Source organism: Crocuta crocuta, unplaced genomic scaffold (assembly GCF_008692635.1).
Source record: "Crocuta crocuta isolate KB4526 unplaced genomic scaffold, BGI_CrCroc_1.0 scaffold24, whole genome shotgun sequence".
Classification (NCBI taxonomy): domain Eukaryota; kingdom Metazoa; phylum Chordata; class Mammalia; order Carnivora; family Hyaenidae; genus Crocuta; species Crocuta crocuta.
Window position 1 is genome coordinate 3,636,499 of NW_027530974.1, and position 23,127 is coordinate 3,659,625.

General features: G+C 43.7%; 1 protein-coding gene across 2 annotated transcripts in view; it reads left to right on the plus strand.

Annotated features, from left to right (window-relative positions):
* Positions 1-23,127, plus strand: part of CDYL (chromodomain Y like) — a 237,238-nt gene that overhangs the window by 158,297 nt on the left and 55,814 nt on the right. The window contains exon 4 of one of the 2 annotated variants that reach the window (XM_077770040.1): positions 1,593-2,259. In XM_077770040.1, coding sequence (XP_077626166.1) covers positions 1,593-2,259 — 667 coding nt within the window. The remainder of the gene's footprint in view (positions 1-1,592; positions 2,260-23,127) is intronic. The other variant, XM_077770041.1, reaches the window with a different exon arrangement.

Below are 23,127 nucleotides of genomic sequence, written 5' to 3' on the forward strand. Positions count from 1 at the left end.
TAGTTGTACTCAAAATTAGCCTGTTAGTTTGGAATGCTGGAGAACTAGATACACCCTTATGTCATCTGACCTGACCTGTAAGTTTGCCACAAATTTATTGATGTTCGTGATAATTGATGGGCTTAGACGTTGCATCCTTAATTAAAGAGCCGCTCTGTGGCTATAGGCCTCTCCCTACAAGGTACAGAGATGGGCGCTGCCACAGGGGAAGCAGGCTGATGGCTTTTATACTAACTAGAGAGGTTAGCACATACTCAGTATTTCTTCAGTCACGTGGGAGATATTATGTCAAATATATTTCATTCACGCGAGTCATAGAAGAGCTCCCATTACACTTAAGAATGTTAAGGTACTGAGATGCCTGGAAGGCTCACTCAGTTGAGTCTTAATGCTCAAGTCATGATCCCAGGGTCATGAGATCAAGCCCCACAGTAGGGTCCATGCTGAGTGTGGAGCCTGCTTGAGATTCTCTCTCTCTCTCTTTCTGCCCCTTCCCTGCTCACTCACACATGCTCTCTTTCTAAATGCTCTCTATTCTGTAAAATAAGACAAAATAATAAAATTAAACAAAAATAAAGAATGTTAAGATAGTAGAACTGGTCACAGTAATAATATCTTTCATGGCAGACTAATAAATTTGTGTGATTCATAAGCTAGATATGGGGTGTGTTGGGGTATCTGAGTGGCTTGGTCGGTTGAGCATCTAGATCAATTTCAGCTCAGGTCATGATCCAAGGGTCATGAGATTAAGCCCTGCATTGGGCTCCATGGTGAGTGTGGAGCCTGCTTAAGATTCACTATCTCCCTCTCCCCCATTCATGCTTGTGTTCTACCTTGACCTCCACGACCTCCACCTCCACCACCTCTACCTCCTCTACCTCCTCCTCCACCTCTACCTCCCTCTTTTATTCTCTCTCTCAAATAAAAAATATAAATAAAAGAAAAAAGATATGAGATGTATTGACCATCATATTCAAAGATCAGCAGTATCTTCCTTTGAAGGTATTAGCATAAAATTAGTTCAAACCAAAATTTGAAGGTAAATAACTGCTTTAGATTGTTTTGTTATGATAGAGCATCACATTGTCTGTTGACCTTTTTCAGTTTTAATGAAATTCTTCTAGATGCTCATTGTGATGCTGACTGTGTTTTCTCGGCCCTGGGCCCTTGGTAGCTACCTGCATTTAGCACGGCCCAGCTAGTGTGTGAGTGCCTGCCTTTGGTACCCTACGGATGACCAGGCAGAAGCCTGTGCCGGTTGTAACTGAAAGCCAACTCAGGTGGTCCAGGTTTCATGTAAAAATTAAAAAAAAAAAAAAAGAGCCCCCTTTAAATCACAGAAAAATAAGCTTCCTAATGTACCTCCATATATTCTGGGCATAAAATTTTAGCATTTTGTCTGACTTAATTTCAACAAAATTGCTAAAATCCCAAATGTTCTGTTCTTAACTTTCAGATGATTTTGGCATAGGGAAGAGAAGGTCATGTTCCTTATCCATTGTGGTTTTTATCATTTTTGATGCTTCCTTATTAACCCTGCACTTTTTCCCAGATGATATGTTTACACTTGTTTCTTTTCCGTTGACAAACAGGTTGAAAGGATTGTTGACAAAAGGAAAAATAAAAAAGGGAAGACAGAGTACCTGGTTCGGTGGAAAGGCTATGACAGCGAGGACGACACCTGGGAGCCTGAGCAGCACCTTGTGAACTGTGAGGAGTACATCCATGATTTTAACAGACGCCACAGTGAAAAGCAGAAAGAAAGCACACTACCCAGAACAAACAGGACCTCTCCAAACAATGCCAGGAAACAGATCTCCAGATCCACCAACAGCAACTTTTCCAAGACCTCTCCTAAATCACTAGTGATTGGCAAAGACCACGAGTCCAAAAACAGTCAGCTTTTTGCTGCCACCCAGAAGTTCAGGAAAAACACAGCTCCATCTCTCTCAAACCGGAAGAATATGGACCTAGCAAAATCAGGTATAAAGATACTTGTGCCTAAGAGCCCCATTAAGAGCAGGACCGCAGTGGACGGCTTTCAGAATGAGAGCCCTGAGAAACTGGACCCCGCCGAACAGGGTCAGGAGGACACAGTAGCACCAGAAGTGGCTGCCGAAAAGCCAGTCGGAGCTTTACTGGGCCCTGGTGCAGAGCGAGCTAGAATGGGGAGCAGGCCCCGAATACACCCATTAGTGCCTCAGGTGTCTGGTCCTGTGACTGCAGCCATGGCCACGGGATTAGCTGTTAACGGAAAAGGTGAGTGTCCAGGTGAGCTGCTCAGTGGGCAGCGTCCCTGTCAATGGCCACGGGCTGTTACTCAGCATGCTGGTGACTTCTGCAGGGTATATAGGTGCTCCTTCCATAAATGCGGGTCCCAGTCCGGAGAGTGGGCTGACAGGAGTCTGGGGACTCTGCAGTCTGTGTCTAACAGACACTCACTGGAGCTATAAGAGTTCTGCAGCCTCTTTCTTCACTTGAGGCTTTTGGCATTTATGTCTTAAATCAGCTCTCGCTATCTGTTCAATGTGCATCCACAAACTGTACCACCACATTGACCTGCTTTAAAAGGCGTCTCACTCTCAATCAGTTATGCTCAGTAGTTTTCCTTTATAGCAGGTTCCTTTGTGAACACTTACGCACCTCAGACACTGAGTCTCCTGTTCAGGGTCCGTCTGTTCAGGGTCGAAGTGTGACCTGTATTGATTAGAAGCCTGATCCTTACTTTGCTAACCCATCTATGTAACCAGAAACCTTCAGTGGAGGTACAGTTTACCATATAGAACCTTCAGGATTGGGGCTTTTGTTCTCTGTAATAGTCAACTGCTCGGATCCCATTGTCCCTTTTACAGAATAGGCGTCTGTTCAACAGGGGAGGTGTTTCCTATTTCATTTCTACTCCTTCTCTTGGATTCTGCCCCTTAGTTGGCTGCACTGCGGCCTCCCCAGCGTCTAAGACAGCACAGCTGGGATTAGCATGGACAGCTTCCAGCCCTTTGCTTCCCCCATGCCTCGGCCAGCCACCCATCATTACAGAATTCCGTTACAGGTTTGTCTACTGCGAGCCCCAGTAGCTTTCCCTCACTTGGGGCCCTTGTCATTTCTTACCTGCCGTAGCTTTCTCACTGGTCTCCCTGCTTCCTGCCATTTGACAGTTCCCATCCATTTTCTATAATCCTTGGATCGGTGGGGGTGGGGCATCCCTGCCTCCAGTCTGACCACACCACCATTGCTGTAGTTCACAGGCATGCTCCTGAGTCTCTGCTGGGCCCTCACTGCCCTCTCAGCTCCCTCTCTCCACGTCAGCTCCTCTTCCAGGAGCACCATGCCTCCCCCTGCTTCCCCGGGACCTCCTACTCCACCTCTGATTCAGGACCCACCTGCCCCTGTGTCCTCTGGTCTTATATGCTGCCCGCGTCCTCTGTGTGGCAGAACTGTACTGTGTGTGTCTGCGTGTCTCCCTCACCTCACCCTTAGTAGACTAAAAGAAAACGATGTTGGTTTGGAGGAGGGGAACTTATTTCCCTCTAAAGAGAAACGTTCACCTGAGACACTGCCCTAACCATCTTGGTGCGGTACATCAACAAGTTTTGGCTTAGACGTTTGTGTAGCAACAAGGAAACAGAAATCTGGGGGTTCCCTTTGGACAGTAAATTGCCATCTGGCTAGTGTTTTCCAGATAACAGGCTTTACCCAGATGCTGCTTTTCATCCTTACTCCAGGACATTTGCCCTCACTTAGAACTTGTGTGATTTATCTTGACTTTCCGAACTGTTGGCCTGCTCATAGACAGTTTTCTTTTACATTGTTGTAAAAGAAGGATTGTAGAGGTTCAGAGCAGAAGGACTTTATCAGCCATCTGATTGCGTGTTCCCTTTCACAAAGAGGGGAGGGTGAGTCCAAGGAGATTGTGAAGGTTCAGAGAGAACTGAAGGCAGAGATAGAAGCAGAACATGTTTTTTATTTGCTGCTCCTGTGTTCTCACCATTTCTTGCTGTGTCCACTAGCCCAGGAACATGGACTTCTCTATTGATTACTCCAGGCCGGCACTGTGTTGGGCTCCAGCAAATAAGGGTAGGGCTCAGCAACCAGCCCACTTGCCTTTTCCATATGGCCTGCAAGCTAAGAATGGTTTTTATACTTTCTAATGTTTGGAAAAAATCAAGAGGAATAATATTTAATGGCATGTGAAAATATAAGGAATCCAAATTTTTGTGTCCGTAAATAAAGTTTTGCTGGGACACAGCCACATTCATTCATTCACTTATGGTCTGTGGCTGCTTTCTGGTTACAAGGACAGACTTGAATCGTTACGACAGAGACTGTATGGCCTGCAAAGCTGAACAAATGGACAATCTGCGTCTTTACCAAAAAAGTTTGCTAATTCTTTCCCTAGGAAGTCACAGTCTGAAGGCAGTATTTTTGGAAAGTAAAGGGACACAAAAGACTTTAGTAGATCTGTGGTTCCCCAACAAAAATTGTGTGTACATACATTTTTATGGGGTGGGGGGAGAGGCATGACTTTCAGATATTGTTTGACCCTTTAAGTTTCCACATTCGGTTTTTACCACAGTTATACAGGCTTGGCTTTCCTCAGCAAAGTCTTCAGTTTTGTATAAAATGAGGATATTGGCTTCTATTTAAATAAAGAGTTAGTAATTTCCTTTTTTATTACTCTTCCCATGTCATAAATTTTTTAAGTGTCCATAAAGGTAGCATTGGTTAAAACCACCAAGGACATGTAAGCATAAAATCTCAATTATTTTATCTTGTTCTGTGAAGTTAGGCAGATTGATTGGGACGGGAGTAACACTGGATTTCCAAGGCCCTCATGACCTCCTTTGTCTCCTGATTCTGAGTCCTGTACTGTTGAGAACATGCTCTCCACTTAGATCAGAGGAAGAATAGAAGCCACTCTGGAATGGTTTAGGACAGTGGTAAGTGGCATCCCCAATGGCCATTATCTAAATCAGGCTTGAAAATTAAAAGGGGAAAGAACCATCTCCTCCTCCCTCTGCAGCCTCCTGTTGGAGTATCCTTTCTGAGCCAAGAATGATGGCAAAAAGCAAGTGGTGTCCTAGACAGGTGTTTGGGTGGATGAGTGCCTCTGCTTCTCTTCACCCTTCCCCTTTGCAGAAAGATGCTTTTATTCCCTCCTCTGGTGAGTAAGCTCCAGGAAGGGATCTGGTTTTGCCAGGGCTAAATCCTCCCGTGTCCGGAGCAGTGCCTGTGCGTGGTAGGTGCTGCTGGTGTGTGTCAGGGAATGAGTCCAACAGAACGGGTTCTCACGAAAGATGAGGATGGTAGTGAGTTCTTTGCATCCCTGTCGCCAGATCACACTAGACGTGAGGAAAGAAATGCTATTTAAATGACAAGGTACAGAGGCCAGCGCACAGAAAACATCTCAGAAAAATCCTCTTACTCGCCCTTGGGGCGTTTTTTCCCTGAGAGAGCAAAACTGAAGCCATGTCAGCTTTTGGTCCACACTCATGATTCCTTAAAGTCGTTGTTTGTTTTTACTTTCCACATTAATTTTAGAGCTACATGAGAAAACTGATTTGTTTTTTTTTTTTTAAACTAATTGAAGCAGATACTCATGGAGTCACTGGGGAATGAATCATCTCTTATTCAAAACATTAATCATGCGTGCATGAGGGATATTTTTGCCACCAAACACAACAGATATTTAAATATCTGTTAACCAAAAGAGTAAATGTTTCTGGAGAATTTTAACACACACGATTACTTTTACAGAATAACCATATGTGTCTGTGGTTTGTAACTGTTTTAAGTATGAAACAAAGGTTTAAAAGATGGCTATATTGCTTCACTCAGAAATATGAAAAAATGTTTAATTTAGGTGATGTGGCTGTCTTCTTTCTACTCTTTGTTAATGATAGTATTTTCTTGGTCTTTTAATTGCTTGACAAATTAATCCTACAAAAGAAGCAATTGCTTTTAAAAACTGGATTATTGTTACTTTGTTCTTTTGTGAATTCACATATATAACTGATCATCGTTGTACATTTGAGAAAACACTGTTAGCACACTTTTTAAAACTGTGGTTTAAACCTGATCAGTGTAATTGGGGTTGCTTCTGGATATGAAGTCAGAGCCAACAAATTCAGGAGGAAGTGGGGAAATACCTTAACATACCTCAAGTCTTTTATCCTGTGAGCATTTCTATTGAAGGAGGCTCCTGGGAGCAATTGTTCAGGAAAATATGGCTTCTTCTGAGGAGCTGGAGTGTAAATTCCTCTCAATGAGAAGATGAAGCCTGATGATCTATCTCTCTTCTCCGTCATTATCAGAGAAGCTGTTGTTCCAAATCAATAACTCCACCCTCAGAAGAGGCCCATGGTCCCCTGGGGCCATTTACAATTTGTGTGCCAGAGACTGGAATTTAACTCAGGGGAAGGTAAGAAATCAGGAGACCAGGGGCAGAAAACCGCTTAGCAGGGCCTCAACAGGAGAGGTCTACTCAGAAAGCAAGGGCTCAGCGTTAAAAATGCACAACTGCTTGCCATCGATGTAGACTAGCCAAGGACTTTAAATAAAGGGGTACTTTCATTTGCCACTTGTTTGGTGAGTCAGGCCCTTTCCATTGAGCATGAATCCATGGAAAGGGCCTGACTTGGGAGTTCGGTTGATTGATCGGAGTTCAGTTTTGTGTGAAGTGCATCCATACACATCATTGCCAGTTTGGATTTCATTGAAATGGGGCAGAAACTTTGGTACTTACAGATCTGAATGCACAATCCTGAAGTTTTTTCATTTTTCCCATTTTCTCACTTATACCTGATTTGACAGTTATTTTCACGTAGAGCCTTTCCAGAGCATTAGACATAGGCATCAGCTCACCTTTTGTAATCATATCTCCTATCTTACATAAAAATGAATTAAATATGCTAACAAGTTCAACTGGCCTAAGAAGTTTCAGGAATCCACCCAGCCAGCTCTGGACCAGCACACACCCCAGCAGGAGCAGCCGAGCCCTGCCTGCTCAGCACTTCTGCTGCTGCTGGGGAGACTGCCCCTCCCCCTGCACTGGCAGTTTTTACGGGATGTTCAAGGATGCCCAGGACTTGGGGCAAGGGTGACCCAGCAAACCTGCTTCAGAGCCCTGGGACTGTTTAAAACGTTTTTGCTCTTCATTTCCGCTTTCTTATGTTTTCCTGTATCAGTGATTCTCCAAGTGTGGTGCCCGGAGCAGCAGCTGCGGCAGCATCTGGGTGACCTGATAGATGCTCATCCCCAGGCCCCCGCCCCCACACCTCCCAAACTAGACTCTCAGCTGGGTCCAGCAGTATGTTTCCCAGGCCTTCCAGGTGGCTCTCCTGCTTGCCAGAGTCCAGCAACTGCCCTCCATTTACCGTGCTTTCTTTCAGGTTGGGTTTTTATGTAGGAAGATGAGAAATGAATAAAAATACACAACTAAATTCTTGTGTTTATAGTATATTTTAGATTCTTTATAGTTAGATTTCTGTTCTCTTTTGAGGTTGCTTATTAGCCAAGTATATCTTGGTTTAAAATTGTCTTTAGGCTTTTGTAATTCTTTCAATAAATATTTATAGTTAGAAGTTTTAAATGACAGCAAAATATTATACAATAATTAAAATATAGAAAAAAAGAAAAGTAGAAACACCCACCCAAGCCCCTCCTCCTGCTCCTACTCTCCAGAGATAACTGCTGTTATAAGTTTTTTCATTCCAGAAATTGTATAAACATGCACATCTTTTAAATACATCAGTGGACTCATACTTGATATATGACTCTACAACTTAGGGTTTTGTTTTTAATTTTAATACATCTCAGATATATTTTCATATCCACGCAAATAGCCTTTCTACATTCTTCTAAATGGTTTTGTGGCTGTTATTGTGTGACTGTATCATGCATGACTGCGATTGGTGATCCAGTGTCTGTATTTCTCAGTAGGGGGCGCTTTGGCCTTTGGGCCTGGACACTTCCTGGTTTAGCATCCCAGGCCCTGCCCTTCAGATCCTAGTCATGGCCTCAAGCATCCTGACAGATCACTGTGTCTGTTATTCCCATCTGCCTGCACAAGGCCCTGTGTCTGGGTACATCCGTGAAGTGAGAACCTCAGCAGCAGACATTGGGAGTGTTTTCCACACAAATGAGTACATTTTATTGATATGGCAACAGCAGAAATACTAATGCACCTCCCGTCTTAAACTTAAGTCATGCATAGATACTATGAATTTTTACACAAGTTATTAGTATGTTGAGCAAAAGAGGACAGTTTACCATTACCTCCTCCCCTCAGAATACCATTTACTTCTGCAGACGGAACATTAATAGTTTGATGTGTCATTTCAGACCACCTTTATTTTCCTCTTTCATTCAAGGTCATGTTGTAGAGAGCTATCTTTAAGGCTCAGATCTCTACCTCACTTGCTTTGAAGTTTTAAACTTGATTTTTTTGTCCTATTTTTGGTATGATTTCAGATTTATGGAGAAGTTGCAAAACCAGTATGAGAAGAACCCATACGCTTCACCCACACTCACCAGTTGTTTACAGTTTGCCTCATTGACTTTCTCGCTCCCCTGGCTGTGAGCGTATGTTTATACACTCACATATCTATATGTGCATATACATTTTTTTCTGAACCATTTGAGTGTTTGCTGGAGACTCGCTGTTGTAAACACTAGTAAAGTACAAGAGTGTAATTAAAGATTTTGCTAGATGTTGCCAAATTGCTCTCTGAACAAGCTATAAAGATTGTAAGTGCCCGTTTACCTATTGTTCTTAATCAGCTTTTCAAATCTGACAGATATTTAGGGTAGAAAATGGTATTTCATGGTTTTCATTTTAAAACATGAAAATTCTGGTTTCACAGGTTATAATTGTTTGCATTTATTTTTCTGCTAATTCCCTTTACGTATTCTCTTGCCTGTTGAAGTGAGGGGAGGTACACAGTTCAACTTTTTCAAAACCTGAAGTCTTTGTGAATGTGTGTGTCATCTTTGCCCTGGGACCATGATAATCTCCACATGTTTGAGCTGGAGAGTTCATACTTCTAATGGGAACATTTCAGAAGAGGTCACTGACTTTTGGTCCCCCCAGCACCCATTCAAGGACTGATACTTCCATGCCAGGGGTTAGAATGAATAGTGCCATCTAGTCTCTGCCTTAAGGGATTTACAACCGTTTAATAAGAAAACTTCAAATTCATTTGCATTAGTTTTATGGCTCCTGCTTAGGTTTTAATATACCACAGTATATTTTATTAACTTAAGAGTTTTAGAATTTAAAAGAAATCTGGATTCCTTAGGTCATATGTCAGAAAAGAATCTGACTACAGTTCATGCTCCTCTTGAACTTCATAACTGACTGGCACAAAGGCAGAATTTTAAAAAGTCACCAATTGAAATGAAATTCCCATTTTTGAAAATATTTGCACTTGTTGGTACCTGCTAACGGGTGCTGAACACCTATTACAAACCCCACTTGTCTTATGCATTCCCATTTTTCTTACTGTTGTCTTTAGCAGAGTACTAGCCTTCTGGAATATTCCTCTAATGACGTCTGTATTTTAGGGACAAGAGCAGCTATATATACACAGTCTTCTTTCCAAGCATGCTGTTCTCTTGCCTTTGCTCTGTATTATAAGTTCCTGTAACAGTATTCTCCCTCTTTCAGAGAATGCTTGTTTTATAGATGAGCCTGAGAGTGGAAGAAAAAGGAATTTGATTTAAAAAAAAAAAATCACTCAGCAGAGTTGGTGGGACAGTAAGGTCCCCATTATAACCCCCTCTTGACTTCAGTTCTTCTGTGTCACAGTGGCAAAGGGATTTTTTATAAGCCTAATTTCATAGTATTACCAGAACTACATCACAGGACTTGTTCTCCCTCGAGTGAAGCTGAACTCAAATTGGCCTAACCAGGCAGACAAAAATGCCATCTATTGGCTCAGGTGAGCAAGATCCAGGCACAGCTGGACCCCTTGCATGAATGGATCCATGCCCTCTCTCCCTCTCTCCACCTCTGGGCACTCTAGCGGCTGCTTTCATGCAAACCCTTCTCACGGGGAAGGCACGTGCCATCCACAGTTCTAGCTGGCATCCTAACCCTCTCAGCAAACCAGGCAGAAAAGAGTCTTCTCTTTCCCAGAAGCTCCAAGAGAGATCAGCTTCATCCAAACTCTGGTTGCCCAAGGGACACCCAGGGCTCTTAAGAGTAGGGATGGAAGTAGAGACTGAGCTTTTGACAATCTCAACACAATTAAGACTACTAAGTACGCTTAAAATACAACATTGCTTCCCTAGGTTACAGAATATGATGACTGTTAAATATTGAATAGTAAATGAATAGTAATAATTTCAGTCCATCTTACAGCTTTTGGGCAGTCCTCTTCAACTGTACGTGAGGTCTTCTCCCAGTACACCGGAGGTTGCTTACCGTGAGACTGAACTTTGTTTGCCTTTTTATTTTATATTTTTGTGTGTAACTGTGTGCCCTTCTTCCTCAGTAGCTGTTAGAGTCCTGTGTTTGGGGGCATTAGGCACTGTGTGTATGTCCTCCTCATTTGCTAGGTCACCCTTTACGAGGCACATTTTTTAATTACAGACGAGGAAAGGCTATGTCTGTCAGTTTATTAGGGGCCTCTTCAAAGAAGACTCTGAGGAGGCCTATTCCCCACCGTGCTTTTGCTTTGGCTAAAGTCTTATCTCAAGTGGCTTGGACGCCTACCTAGGCTGGGTAGAGGAGAGCTGATTCCTTAGAGGAATCTACAAGAAAGTAAAATCTGGCAGAAGAGATCCAGAGAAAGATACAGAATGGACAAACTCAATAAAACTCTAGATGGTAAAATAAGAAAGCATTGTGGCAGACATTTTAATCTCCTTTAGAATCTTCTACATTGTCTACTCCCATTGCTTACATATAATAGGTGCTTAATTAACATTTTAAGGGAGTGAATGAGTTGTTTGAGCAATTTTTTTTTCACTTTCACCAGTAGTGTCTGTCTTCTAAAAAGGATGTGTGTGAAAAAGAAATGAGGTTTATGAGGGTGGTTGGGAGAAGCTGCTGAGGAATCAAGAGCAAGGGCGAGTTTTGAGCTTGCTTGCAAATAGGGAATGATATGTAATTCTTGGAGCTGGAAAGACTGAAGAAAACATCTGTAGGTCAATGGTGCAGAACATCTTTTAAAAATAACAGTGAATAATTCTGCTCTGTATGACAATATCCAGGAGGCGACTTTATGCCTTATAAGTAGGGCCCCACACCCAGATTTATTCACTTCCAGGCCTCGGTGTCACTAGAATGGGCTTCAGACCAGTGGAGCCTTTCCGGTGCCTTAGGTTCTTGGTCATTTTGAGATGGAAGTAAACCCGCCGTGTGATTCTGTGCAGTTCTTCGTCGTCCTCCCCTAACTCCAGCCTCTGAGGAAGCCCTGCGACCTTTCCCTGCCATTTTTCCTGGTTGAGCTGCCTTCTTCCCCCTTCTCAGCTGCCTCCAGCTTAGTAGCACACCTGCAGCGTTCCACAGCTGTGTCTTCGTCAAGTTCTCACCTCCTCAAAGAGGATTTCCCATTCACCTCCCTGAAACCAGAAGCCTGTCCCACTTGCTGGGGGTCCTCTGCCTTCCCTCGTGGCCTCAGGAGCGGGGAGTGCTCATCTTCCGTACCCCCAGGCCTTGGGGTGGCGGGTGGGGGACAGGCAGCCTCCTCCAGACTCAGATGAAGATGCTTCCGCATTGAGACCCAATGTTTTCTGACTCCCTCTCCATCCTCCTCACTGATTCACCAGTCTCTTGGTCTTATGTCAGCATTCACCGGAGACCTAGGCTTCAGGGTCACAGACCTCCCTTCTCACCCCAGCATGGCCATCACACCCCAGAAGACTGGGCTCCACATGAAAGCCACAACAGCCCCCTTGCTCATCCTAGTAACAGCTGCCACTTATCGAGTCCCCGCAGTGTGGCGGGTTCACTTCATCAGCATGTTACTAGGACTGTTGAGTCATGCCCGTTTTACTGGGACCACCAGGCAGAAGGAAGTGACGGGGCTAGAATTCATGAACACGTTTTCTTCAGGGCTCCAGTTGTTCCCACCCTGATTCTCATTGTCCTTTTGGGCCACACTTCTGGAGCATCTCATCCACGTCTGCTTGTTCTTTTCCTTTCCCAGCCACCACCAGCGTGGCTCCTGCTCTGTGAGCAGCTGTTCCCAGCTTCTAGGCCACAGCCATCTCCACTTAACTGGATCTGGTGCTTGTCTTCATCAGAACAGGCCACTCGCTACCACAGTTTTTTTTTTTAAGTTCACTTATTTACTTTGAAAACATGAACAGGGAGCAGCAGAGGAAGAGGAAGAAAGAGAATCCCGAACAGGCTCCGTGCTGTCAATGCAGAGCCCAGTACTGGGCTGGAACTCACAAACCGTGAGATCATGACCGGAGCCAAAATCGAGAGTTAGATGCTTAAGCCATTGAGCCATCCAGGCACCCCAGTCCCAGCCACATTTAATATGATCACCACGTCTTTGTTTTATTTTCGTTTTAATTGTAGCAACAAACACAGAAACCTTAAGGTAACCATCTTAAATGCTTTTAAATGCGTAGTGCCGAAACGTTGAGTGCATTCACATTGCTGTTTTACAGACTCTAGAATGTTTTCACCTTACTATGCTGAAGCTCTATACCCTGTAAACACTAAGGCTACCTCTCCTATTCGCCCACAGTCCTTGGCAAACACCATTCTACTTTCTATTTCTGTGATTTTGACTACTTCAGACACCCCATATGAGTGGAAATCCTACAATGTTTGTCCTTTTTGATTGGCTTGTTTCACTTAACAGAATGTCCTGGGAATTCATCCCTGTTGCAGCCTATTAGAGGATTTTCCTTTTTTTTAAGGCTACATAATATTCCACAGTAGGTATGTACCACATTTTCTTTATGTGTTCATCTGTCCGTGGACCTTTGGGTTGGTACTATCTCTTGGCTATTGTGAATAATACTGCAGTGTATAAATATCTCTTCAAGATCCGGCTTTGAATTCTTTTGCATAAATGCCCGCAAGTAGAATTGCTGGATCATATGGTAATTGCATTTTTAGTTTTGAGAAGCCTCCATACTACTGCACCATTTTAGTCTCCTACCAACACTTGACCTCCTCACCCCAACACTTCTTGCTCCATCTTTGTTTCTGAAATATCTGTTTCTGGAGCACTACTGTTTTTGTCCCCCTTTTGCCTTTCTGGCTGTTTCTTTTCAATTACCTTTGTGCCAGCCTTTAAGTGGCACAGCCCCTGAGACCACCTACCATGCCCCCCATATGCAGGAGGATGTCTGGTGCAACAGGCCATCAGGAGGTTGCTAACAGAGCAGCAGCTGGGGCCAGTGGCCATCCATCGGGGGTTGCAGCCACTCTGGTCCATCCCCTGCTGCCTAGGCACTTGGGGTCCTTCTTCCAAATCAGTCAAGGTCAGCAGGCTGCCCCATTCCCCTGCGCTGCTCTACTTGCACATGTCCTTTTTAGTGGAGTTGACATGCTGCTCTTACATTTTTTTACTTTTGTTTAAGTAATCTCTACCCTATCGTGGGGCTAAAACTCATGACCCCACGATCAAGTCACATGCTCTACTGACTGAGCCAGCCAGGTGTCCTGACATGCTCCTCTTTTTAAATTTTTTTAATGTTTTATTTATCTGAGAGACAGTGTGAGCAGGGGAGGGTCAGAGAGAGGGAGACACAGAATCTGAAGCAGTCTCCAGGCTCTGAGATGTCAGCACAGAGCCCGACACGGGGCTCGAACCCACGAACCATGAGATCATGGCCTGAACCGAAGTCGGACTCTTAACCAACTGAGCCACCCAGGCGCCCCAGTGACATGCTCCTCTTTCCAGCTGTGTCCCTAGCATACAGGGAACTTGCTGAAAATAAGAATCAAGACTTTCATCCCAGGGTTTCTGCTCCCTGCCTCGTGATAGGTGGTTGCCAGAAGTGGGAAGTGGATAAAAGGCTTTTCTTCCTTTGTGGCTCATCTTAACATATCTCTTCATAATTACTGTTTCGTTGATATTATTGAATTTCAAAGTTGCCGTCTTAATTATGTATTAAAGCTAATACAATATTGTTTCATCAGGGCAAAATCTAGTGAAGAGTTCATTCAACTTCACCAGACAAATGCAATGATAAAAGAGCACGCCATCTACTGTAAAACATGTACAACTGCTTGCCATTTCCTGGTGTTCAGGGAACAAGAAAGCTGCTGGTTTACTTTCTCCAAGGAGATGGAGTCCACTGGGGCTCCCGGATCACCTCACGTCTCCCACTGCATTGGCTCTGGCCCCTACGACTAGAATTGGCTGTGCTTGCTTCCTGTTACTTGGCTCTAAGCATGGCTGCTGGCTCCTGCTTAACAATCTTTGGTGACTTCTGAGTTCCTGAAATAGTTTTTCCTCTGGTTTTGAGATATGTTTTAAACCTTGCTTTTAACTTCTGATTGAATATGTTCCAGCCGTTCTCCGACAAGCAGCCACGTGTGCACAGGGGAGTTTCTGGAAGCTCCATGCCTCCTTACCATGCGCTTAGTGAACATTCACTGTATGCCAGGCACTATACTGCATGCTGATCATTCAGAGCTCAATAAAATACAGCTTCTGACTTCTAGTCCTGGTAGGACAGGTGTTCACAAAGGAGCCCTTGCTTCTGACTCTGGGGATCTATTTGAATGGTACTGTAGTTAACAAGAGAGAAAGTAGCTACGTTGGTAAAACTGCCTCCCTACCAGAGTCAAGGGTGAGATGGTCCAAGAATGGATGGAGCCATACTGTGCTCTTGTTCAGGCCACGGTGTTGAGGGTTCAGCCCTAGGGTTGTATAGGCAGATTCCTTAAGGCCAGAGCAGTATACCAGACTATTGGTAAGGATATTATAATGAACTAATCCTTGTGCAGACCTATTCTTGCTGAAATGATGACATCTAATGAGATAAACTGTCTCTATAAAAAAAGTAATTACCCTCCTGTAGTAAATACCCATCTCCCCTAGTGATAAGGATCTAATGTAATTGCCTCTCCGTCTAGGACCATAAATAGGCTGTGCCGAGGCACTCAAAATATGAAATATTAAGAAAACACTTTAAATCTTAACCTCCAAAGTATTTTTTTCCTCCAAGTTATTTTCTGAACTATGGATTTGTTCTTCGGTTCTCCATGCCACTGCCCTCCCCACCTTTTGGGAAGATGACACTTTATCATCAGGTTTATTTATTATAATATCTGGTCTGCCCTTCCTACTTCATTATTTAAGCGTTGCTTGTGCTTAAAAATATTTTTTTAATGGGAGCACACTAGGTTCTCGAAATACTTGAAAACACCCTCCTCTTGCCCAGTTATCTCAGTCATAGCCCTCTCTCATTTCTGTCTGCAGTTTACCTTCTCATGTATGTTCGGCAAGGGGAGGGGAAATGTGTAAATTTGTTCCCTGTCACACAACTGCACCTCGTCACCACTGGGCAAGCCACTTAGAGTGCAGCTCTGCACTGTAGATAGTCCCCCACCACCTCTGTGCCGAGGACTATTTGCCACACAGTTGGTACACTGAGAAGTTATCCTCAGTCTCGGGGTCATCAGCTGTGCCCTTGTGAGCTGCGTGCCCCTCCCCCCATCCTCAGTTACAGCTTCAGGCAGTTAAAAGCGGTGTAACTGGCCTGAGATGCACCACTACCCAGCATTTCCTTAATTTCGTAAGTAAAAGTTGGATAAGCACATAGCAGACCCATTAGCATGGGTATAAAAATGATTGTGCCTTATTGAAGTCAGTTTGAACGATTGGGATACTAAAACAGGTGTTTCTAGCCTCACCAGTCCCCTTGAGACTTGATTAAGAATATTAAGCCCCCTTGGGGCGCCTGGGTGGTTTAGTCGGTTAAGCATCCGACTTTCGCTTACTTAGGTCATGATCTCGCGGTTCGTGGGTTCGAGCCCCGCGTCGGGCTCTGTGCTGACTGGCAGCTCAGAGCCTGGAGCCTGTTTCAGAGTCTGTGTTTCCCTCTCTCTCTCTGAACCTCCCTGCTCACGCTGTCTCTCTCTCTCTCTCTCTCTTAGAAATAAATAAAAATATTAAAAAAAAAAAAAAAAAGAATATTAAGCCCCCTTGAAATCCTTTGTGACCTTCCAGGACTGTCCTAATCACTCTTTGACAGCTCATTGTCCCACATGTCAGGGCCAATCATGAGTCTGAGTACTTGAGAGGTGTGACCTGGGAGACAGACCTGGGTTGTCCCCTGCAGTGCTCATCCAGTTTTGAAAAGTGGACTCTGTCACCAAGGAGGGCAGTATTTCAGTACCTTTTCTGCAGGGACATGCTAAATTCTGAGGGAAGGGTGTTTAGAAGCAATGTGTGGGGAAAGATAAATCCCTGGATTATTTTGGTTTTTGGTTATTTTTTTTAAGTTCCTTTATTTATTTTGAGAGAAAGAGCGAGCAGGGGAGGGGCAGAGAGAGAGGGAGAGAGAAAACCCCAAGCAGGCCCCGAGCTATCAGCGCAAGCTGGATGTGGGGCTCATGAGATCATGACCCAAGCCGAAACCAAGAGTCAAATGTACAACCTGCTGAGCCACCCAGCCACCCCTCACTGAATTATTTTGACGCAATAAAGGGGAAGGTCATGATATTTGTTTTTGATGATGAAACCAGTGAGGGCTTCGGCCCCAGGAGGGTTAGAGCTGCAGGACGTGGAGACCTGAACGTGCTTCATGCCAAGGACGCCCCACTTCCCCAGTTCTGGCTTCTTTGTGTCAGACACCTTATGTTGAAGACCGTCATCCTTGGTCTCACAGGACCATTTCTTTTTTTTTTTCTTTTTGCACCCCAAGATAGATTTTTTTTCATCAAGACCTCTTACTGTTTCACCATCCACATCAAACCCGTCATCACAAACCCCACTGTTTCTACCTTCTAAGAATCTGTGGGTGCCTTCTCTTGAATTCCATTGTTATCACTTGGCTTCTTGGAATGGAAATTGCGGAATCGGGTGTGTTGGCAATTATTAAAATCTTAGTAAATAGTACCTAGCTATTTTTCTTTTTCCTCTCTTCCTTTTTCTCTCCCTCTCTTCTTCATTTTTCTCTTCCCATCCAATCCATTGTCATGCTGCCACTAAAGTTATCTTTCTTTTTCTCTTTCTTTTTAATGATTTTTTTTCATTTAAAAATTTTAACATACAGTGTAGTCTTAGCTTCAGGAATAGAACCCTGTGATTCATCTCTTACACATAATACCCAGTGCTCATCCTGGAAAGTAAGCCTGTCACCCATTTAACCCACACCCCCCACACACACACTGACCTCCCCTCCAGCAACCCTCAGTTTGTTCTCTGTATTTAAGAGTCTCTTATGTTAGTCTCCCTCTCTGTTTTTATTCTTATTTTTCCTTCCCTTCCTCTGTGTTTATCTCGAGTTTCTCAAATTCGAAATGAGCAAAATCATATGTATCTGTTTTTCTCTGACTGACTTACCTCACTTAGCATAGTACATTCTAGTTCCCTCCACGTTGTTCCAGATGGCAAGATTTCATTCTTTTTCATCACTGAGTAGTAGTCGTGTGTGTGTGTGTGTGTGTGTGGAGAGAGAGAGAGAGAGCGCACATCTTTATCCATTCATCAGACAATGGACCTTTGGGTTCTTTTTTATAATTTGGCTATTGTGGATAGTGCTGCTGCAAACATTGGGTTGCATGTCCCCCTTTGAATCAGCATTTTTTTATCTTTTGGATAAATTCCTAGTAGTGCAATTGCTGGGTCATAGGGTAGTTCTGTTTTTAATCTAGTGTCAGCTGTCATTATCATGGGAATCCTGTGTCTACCATGGTTGGAGCCTTAAAAAAAATTCATTGGTTGTAATTAAATTTTAAAGTCAAATAGTAACATGACCTGGAATATGAGAAGGTGAACCCTCAATTTTAATTAACTTTATATCGATAATGGGGGGGGGTTCTGCATTTTGTCCAGTAAATGACACTCTGCCTATCACATGGATATGCAGTGTGACTTTTATTAAATGCAACACACATTGTTACCTGAAGCTCTTCAACTGGACAGAGATTATTTTTCATCTTACTGATACAGTTTTAAATTATGCATTCTGTGTTGGCATTATAATTGTAGTGTTTTCTTCTTTGGATGATGCTCTTCAGCTTGGTAGCTATTTCCTGTACCTTGGCATTACCTCCAATGGTTAAACGACATTTTGGTTTTATAGGAACACTATGCAAACGTAATGTGAACATTAGCAACATGATTACAGAGGCTCACGCTGTTTAATTGCCGTGTTGCCAGAGAGCTGAGTTGAGTGCTGCCGGGCATCACCACCACCTTGTGTCTTCCTAGCAGCGGGCCGAGTGTAGGGACCGAGGAGAAGGGACAGGGCCACCCGGCTCGCACCAGCCTTGGAACATGTGTGTCTGTGGTACAAGATTTCTGATTCCTAGATTTCAAATTGTTCTATGGACTTTGAAGGGAAAGTGGAGCAAAACGTGTTCCCTTTTCCTATCACAAATTTATGCTTCAGTTTTTCCCGTGAAGCTGCTTTGACGGGACAAAACCGCCACAGCTTTACAACCACAGACGAGGTAGAGGGGTGTGAGAATAGCCTCAGACTGGTTCTTGTTTTGTTTGGGGAAAGAGGGGTTGCCCTAGTAAATTTTCCACTTGCAGAGTTACCCAGTTTTCACAAGAGATTTTCTAATATGCATTTAATGAGCAGTTACGCCCTGGGTTTTCTTGGTTCTTTCATCTGTGTGATCAGGTGACGGCCCAGGGTGGCACATTGCCACCGTCTTCACAGTTGCACATGTTACTGAGTGTAACACGTTCACATTCGAAGCCGGGGCTCCTCTAAGTCCGATGGTGGCCCCTGAGAGCTGGGTTACTGGAGGGATAGAGTGTCACCAAGATGACCTGTACAGAAAGCACGGGCTCTCGGAAAATGCAGAAAAAGCCATGGCAGTTTCGGTGTCTGTTTCCTTGATTTCTGGAAGAACTGATAGAAAAGCTGACTACTGGAATTTGGCTCAAGTATAGTTTTGAAGTAGTCCTGGATGCTCAAAACTGGATTTTCCAATTACTGTCTTGTTTTTTTTACACTGTATTTATGTAACCTCGCAAGTTCTGGCTTTCAGGTTGTGCTTTATGTTTTGAGTCTATTGTATCAAGGTCAGTTTTCTGTCTTGGCCTTTGAGTAGCTTTTGTCCTCATCTGTAAAATGATGTGTTAAATGTTCTCTCTTGATCCCTTGCTTTTTGATATGTGATTCTAATGTTAAGCCAAACGTCTTTGTAAAGTGAATAGTCAGTTCTGTCCTGAGCTCTGAGCTCCTTGCCCCCCTGCTAGGTGTCCATAATTGAAAAGACACGTAAACGCCCCTGCCTGTCATCAGGGGGTTCAAGGGCCATCACTCTTCAATGGACAGAGTGTGGGGACCCCTCTAAAGGCCAGACACTTGGAGCACCCTTGAGAAAATACCTCTGCCCTAGCTGGAGGAATATTTTGTTACAAGTCCCCACAGTTCTTCATCCTGGCTACATGTTGTGAATACCTGAGCTCACTGGCAGAGACGGATGTGGTCCCTCCTCAGTGACTGTCACAGAAAGCCGCTTCAGAATCACTGCCAAACACGGCCATCCTTGGCAACAGTCTGATTACACCCGGTGGGAAATGACCGTGGAAGCCACGTGGCAGGCCATCAGCCCTTATAGGGATCAGTAGGGTGAACGCACAGGTTTGAAAATTATTGTTCACTGCGTAGACTCATAGTGTGTCCTCCCATGCTAGTTTGAGAATGCTAATCTGGATTAAAGCCAGGTATTTGTCTTCGAAATTTGCTTTAGGAGTGATTTAATTTCAGTCTAGTTTGCTTAGCCTTTTAACTTTGCGGATTAAGCTAGCTACTTAGTGACAGCACACAATGAGAACCCCGGGGCAGCTCTTGATGACGGTCTTTTGCTGTGGTCCAGTGTTCTGCAACTTGAGGGCCTTGTCTTCCTATGGTAGTGTGGCCGGTGTGAGTGGCATGCCCTGGAATTGTGGACCAGCTGGCCTTCACCCTTGGCTCTCCAGGGTTGCAGTGTCTGTTTGCCAAAGCATAAACTCCTCTGTTACGTTTCAGTGTTACTTTAAAAACGCGCCTGACCTGTGAGCATACCACAGTCTTTCCTCATGTTTTCCCCTCCATTTGTAAAGAAATGAAGCTGTACTTCTGGCAGGGCCCTTGGTAGCCCACACATAGCCTTGTGCCAAATTCTCCAACCTGCATCTTTTTCCATCCACATGGAAATGTGCACTGTGTGTCTCTAATCACAGCTGTAACACTTTAGGAGTTCTACTCTTCAGGGCATGTGGTGTCACATCCTGTGTTTAGATGCTCCATTCTTTACTGGGTTCTGCTTACCTGGTTAATCCACAAAAGGTTCTATGCTTAATGGAGAGATATGGGCTCAAATATCCATGCCCGTGTACCAGAGTTGGAGTGTTAAAGTATGCATGGGCAAAGGATTACCATCCCAGACACACCCCACTCCTCACGACCCCCATGAGACCATGTTCTCAATCATCTGAAAACATTTGTCTTGTTCTATGAGAAAATCTTGTAAAGGAACCCATCAAGAAAGGAAGGAGAAGCAAGTATATAAAAGAGGAAGAAGATGCATTTATCATGTCATTACTTACATCATTGTAATAGACTTTTTAAAGGGATGAGTTTCATCATGAGCATGGCAAACTGTGAGTTTGTTTACCATGAGCACTGTCAACAATAGAGTTAATTATTAGCCCTCCTGAGAGACCTCCCTGAGAACAGGGAGCTCATCTTTCCCATCTCAGTGAGTGCTGCCTTCATCTATTTAATAGCTCAAACCAGAGGCCACAGATCGTCCATGCCTGCCCCTCTTCCTCATCCTTACCACCCAGCTTGTCACCGTACCACCCCATTCCATACCAAGTGTGCCAGCATCCACCTCTTTCCCTGGCCTCTGGCCATGGTCACTACCTAGTCCGGGTGACAGGCATCTTTCCTAATTGTCTTTTTTCAATCCAATTTTTGCTTAGTCACCAGAAGGATTTTTGGAGATATAATTCAGATATTACTTAAATATTCTGCTTAAATGTCTTTCTTGTATTTGAGATCATATTCGGACTTCTTACTGTGACCTGCAGAATCCTCCAAAGTTTGCTCCTTCATTGCATCTACTTCAAGTGCACTAGGCCTCCTCCAGTTTCTGGAATTTACCAAGCTCTCTCCTTCCTCGGGATTTTGCACATGTACTTCAGTTTCACTGTCTGGTGAATTCCTTTATCTTCCTGGCCTTGGCCCCTGGCATTTGCTCCAAGAAGTCTTCCCTGATCTCTGACAGTCCTTCTCCCACATGTAAGGTAGACTGTCTATGTTCTGTGACTTTCTAACATCATCCAGAGTTCTGCTTGCATACTGCATGTGTTTATTAATGTAAGCTGCTGGAGGTCAGACACTAAATAGTGATTCACCCCCATATCTTCATCTGGAGCAGGGCCAGGCAATGGCTACCTGCTCAAGTTTGTTCAGGAGTCATTCTGATTTCCTTGTCTTTTTTTCTACCAGATTATCTCTGTCCTGGCCAGAGGGGGTACTCATTAATGAATGAATGCTCTGCATTTAATGACCATTTATCTTTATACTTTCTGCTTTCTTCCCTCAACATGATTTATTAAGCACCCTGCATACTGTGTGCCATGTATTACAAGGTCCAGCAGGTGACATAGATGTGACTAGTCTCTGTCTCCCAAGAGCTGGTGTTTGCTGGGATGAGAAGAAGCCAGTTACAGAAGCTGTGACATAAGGCTGTGCAGATGCCTGTAAGTGACTCGAGAGAGTGTCTGGTTGAGATCCACAGAAACGTGGTGAAGGAGGGAAAAGGTGGCTCCGCAGACCAGGAAGGATTAGTAGGGTGTTGTTAAGCAGCAGCTGTATAGGGAGAGGTGGTCTAGGTGGAAAAGCATGAGCAAAGGTCCAAGAGGTTATAGTGGAATGATTCTTCTGGTGGTTTATACATGACTTGAAAAGGTGGTTTACAGCTTAGAACTACAGGGCTGCAGGGTTGGTTTGTTTTTTCCAAGTGAAGACATCAGGACAAATGGAAACTAAAACATGATGAAGCCAAGAGTAGGATAATAGAGAGAAGGTGCACCATAACACTGAACATTGCCAGTGGGCCACAGATGTGGCTCCAAGCTGCCTGCGAGCATATCCTGAGAGTGAGGCGGTGAATCACATTCACATAGAGTGCATACACACTTGTATGCATCCATGCACACACATGTCACTCAATGTAAGTATAATCAGGCACAGTTACAAGACCTAAAACAGAGCTTTGCCTGTTTTAGTGAACACCACCATCTTCACAATAAATATAAGGTTCATGAGGTTATTTCTTAAAAGGGCACTCTTTGTGACTGAAGGCAGCCACCCTAGCAATTTGGGTATCTGTTCTAGAGAAAAATGACAGCTCATGGCCTCAGTGTTCCATGTCAGAGAGGATGGTGTTTCTAAAAACCCACCTTAGGCAAAAGTAAAATCCATAATTTTAAAATCCATTTAAATTTAAGTAACATCTTAAGTGATTTACCAATTCTGTTAACTTACTGTATATAGTGTCGTAGATTTTAAACCTGTAGCTGTTATGAGACATCCATCAAATTAAGATTTTTAAAAAGTGCCCCACATGAGGCTGTGTGCTGACAGTGTGATGCCTGCTTGGGATTCTCTTTCTCTGTCCATCCCCTGCTTGCACACTTTCTAGATAGACTGATTTTCAAAAAGTAAACATCTGATTCATAAATACAGAATGAATGTGTGTTAAATACTTGTTTTGGGAATCAAAATGATGGTAAAGTTGGTTTGAAGAAAATCCAAGAGATGGACTGTGGTCACTGAAGGAATGCTAGAATAGTCACAAGGTTAAGTGCAAAACCAGTTAATGTCCTATGGAGCCATAAAGCTAACCTTTGGTGTTTTCTTTCTCCTGAGCAATTGTCATTTATATCTCTAAGCAATGCTATTCATTGTACATCACCATCGAGTTTTTAGAAATTAACATTTAGCCTTCCTTACAGAGTTATAGAATATCCT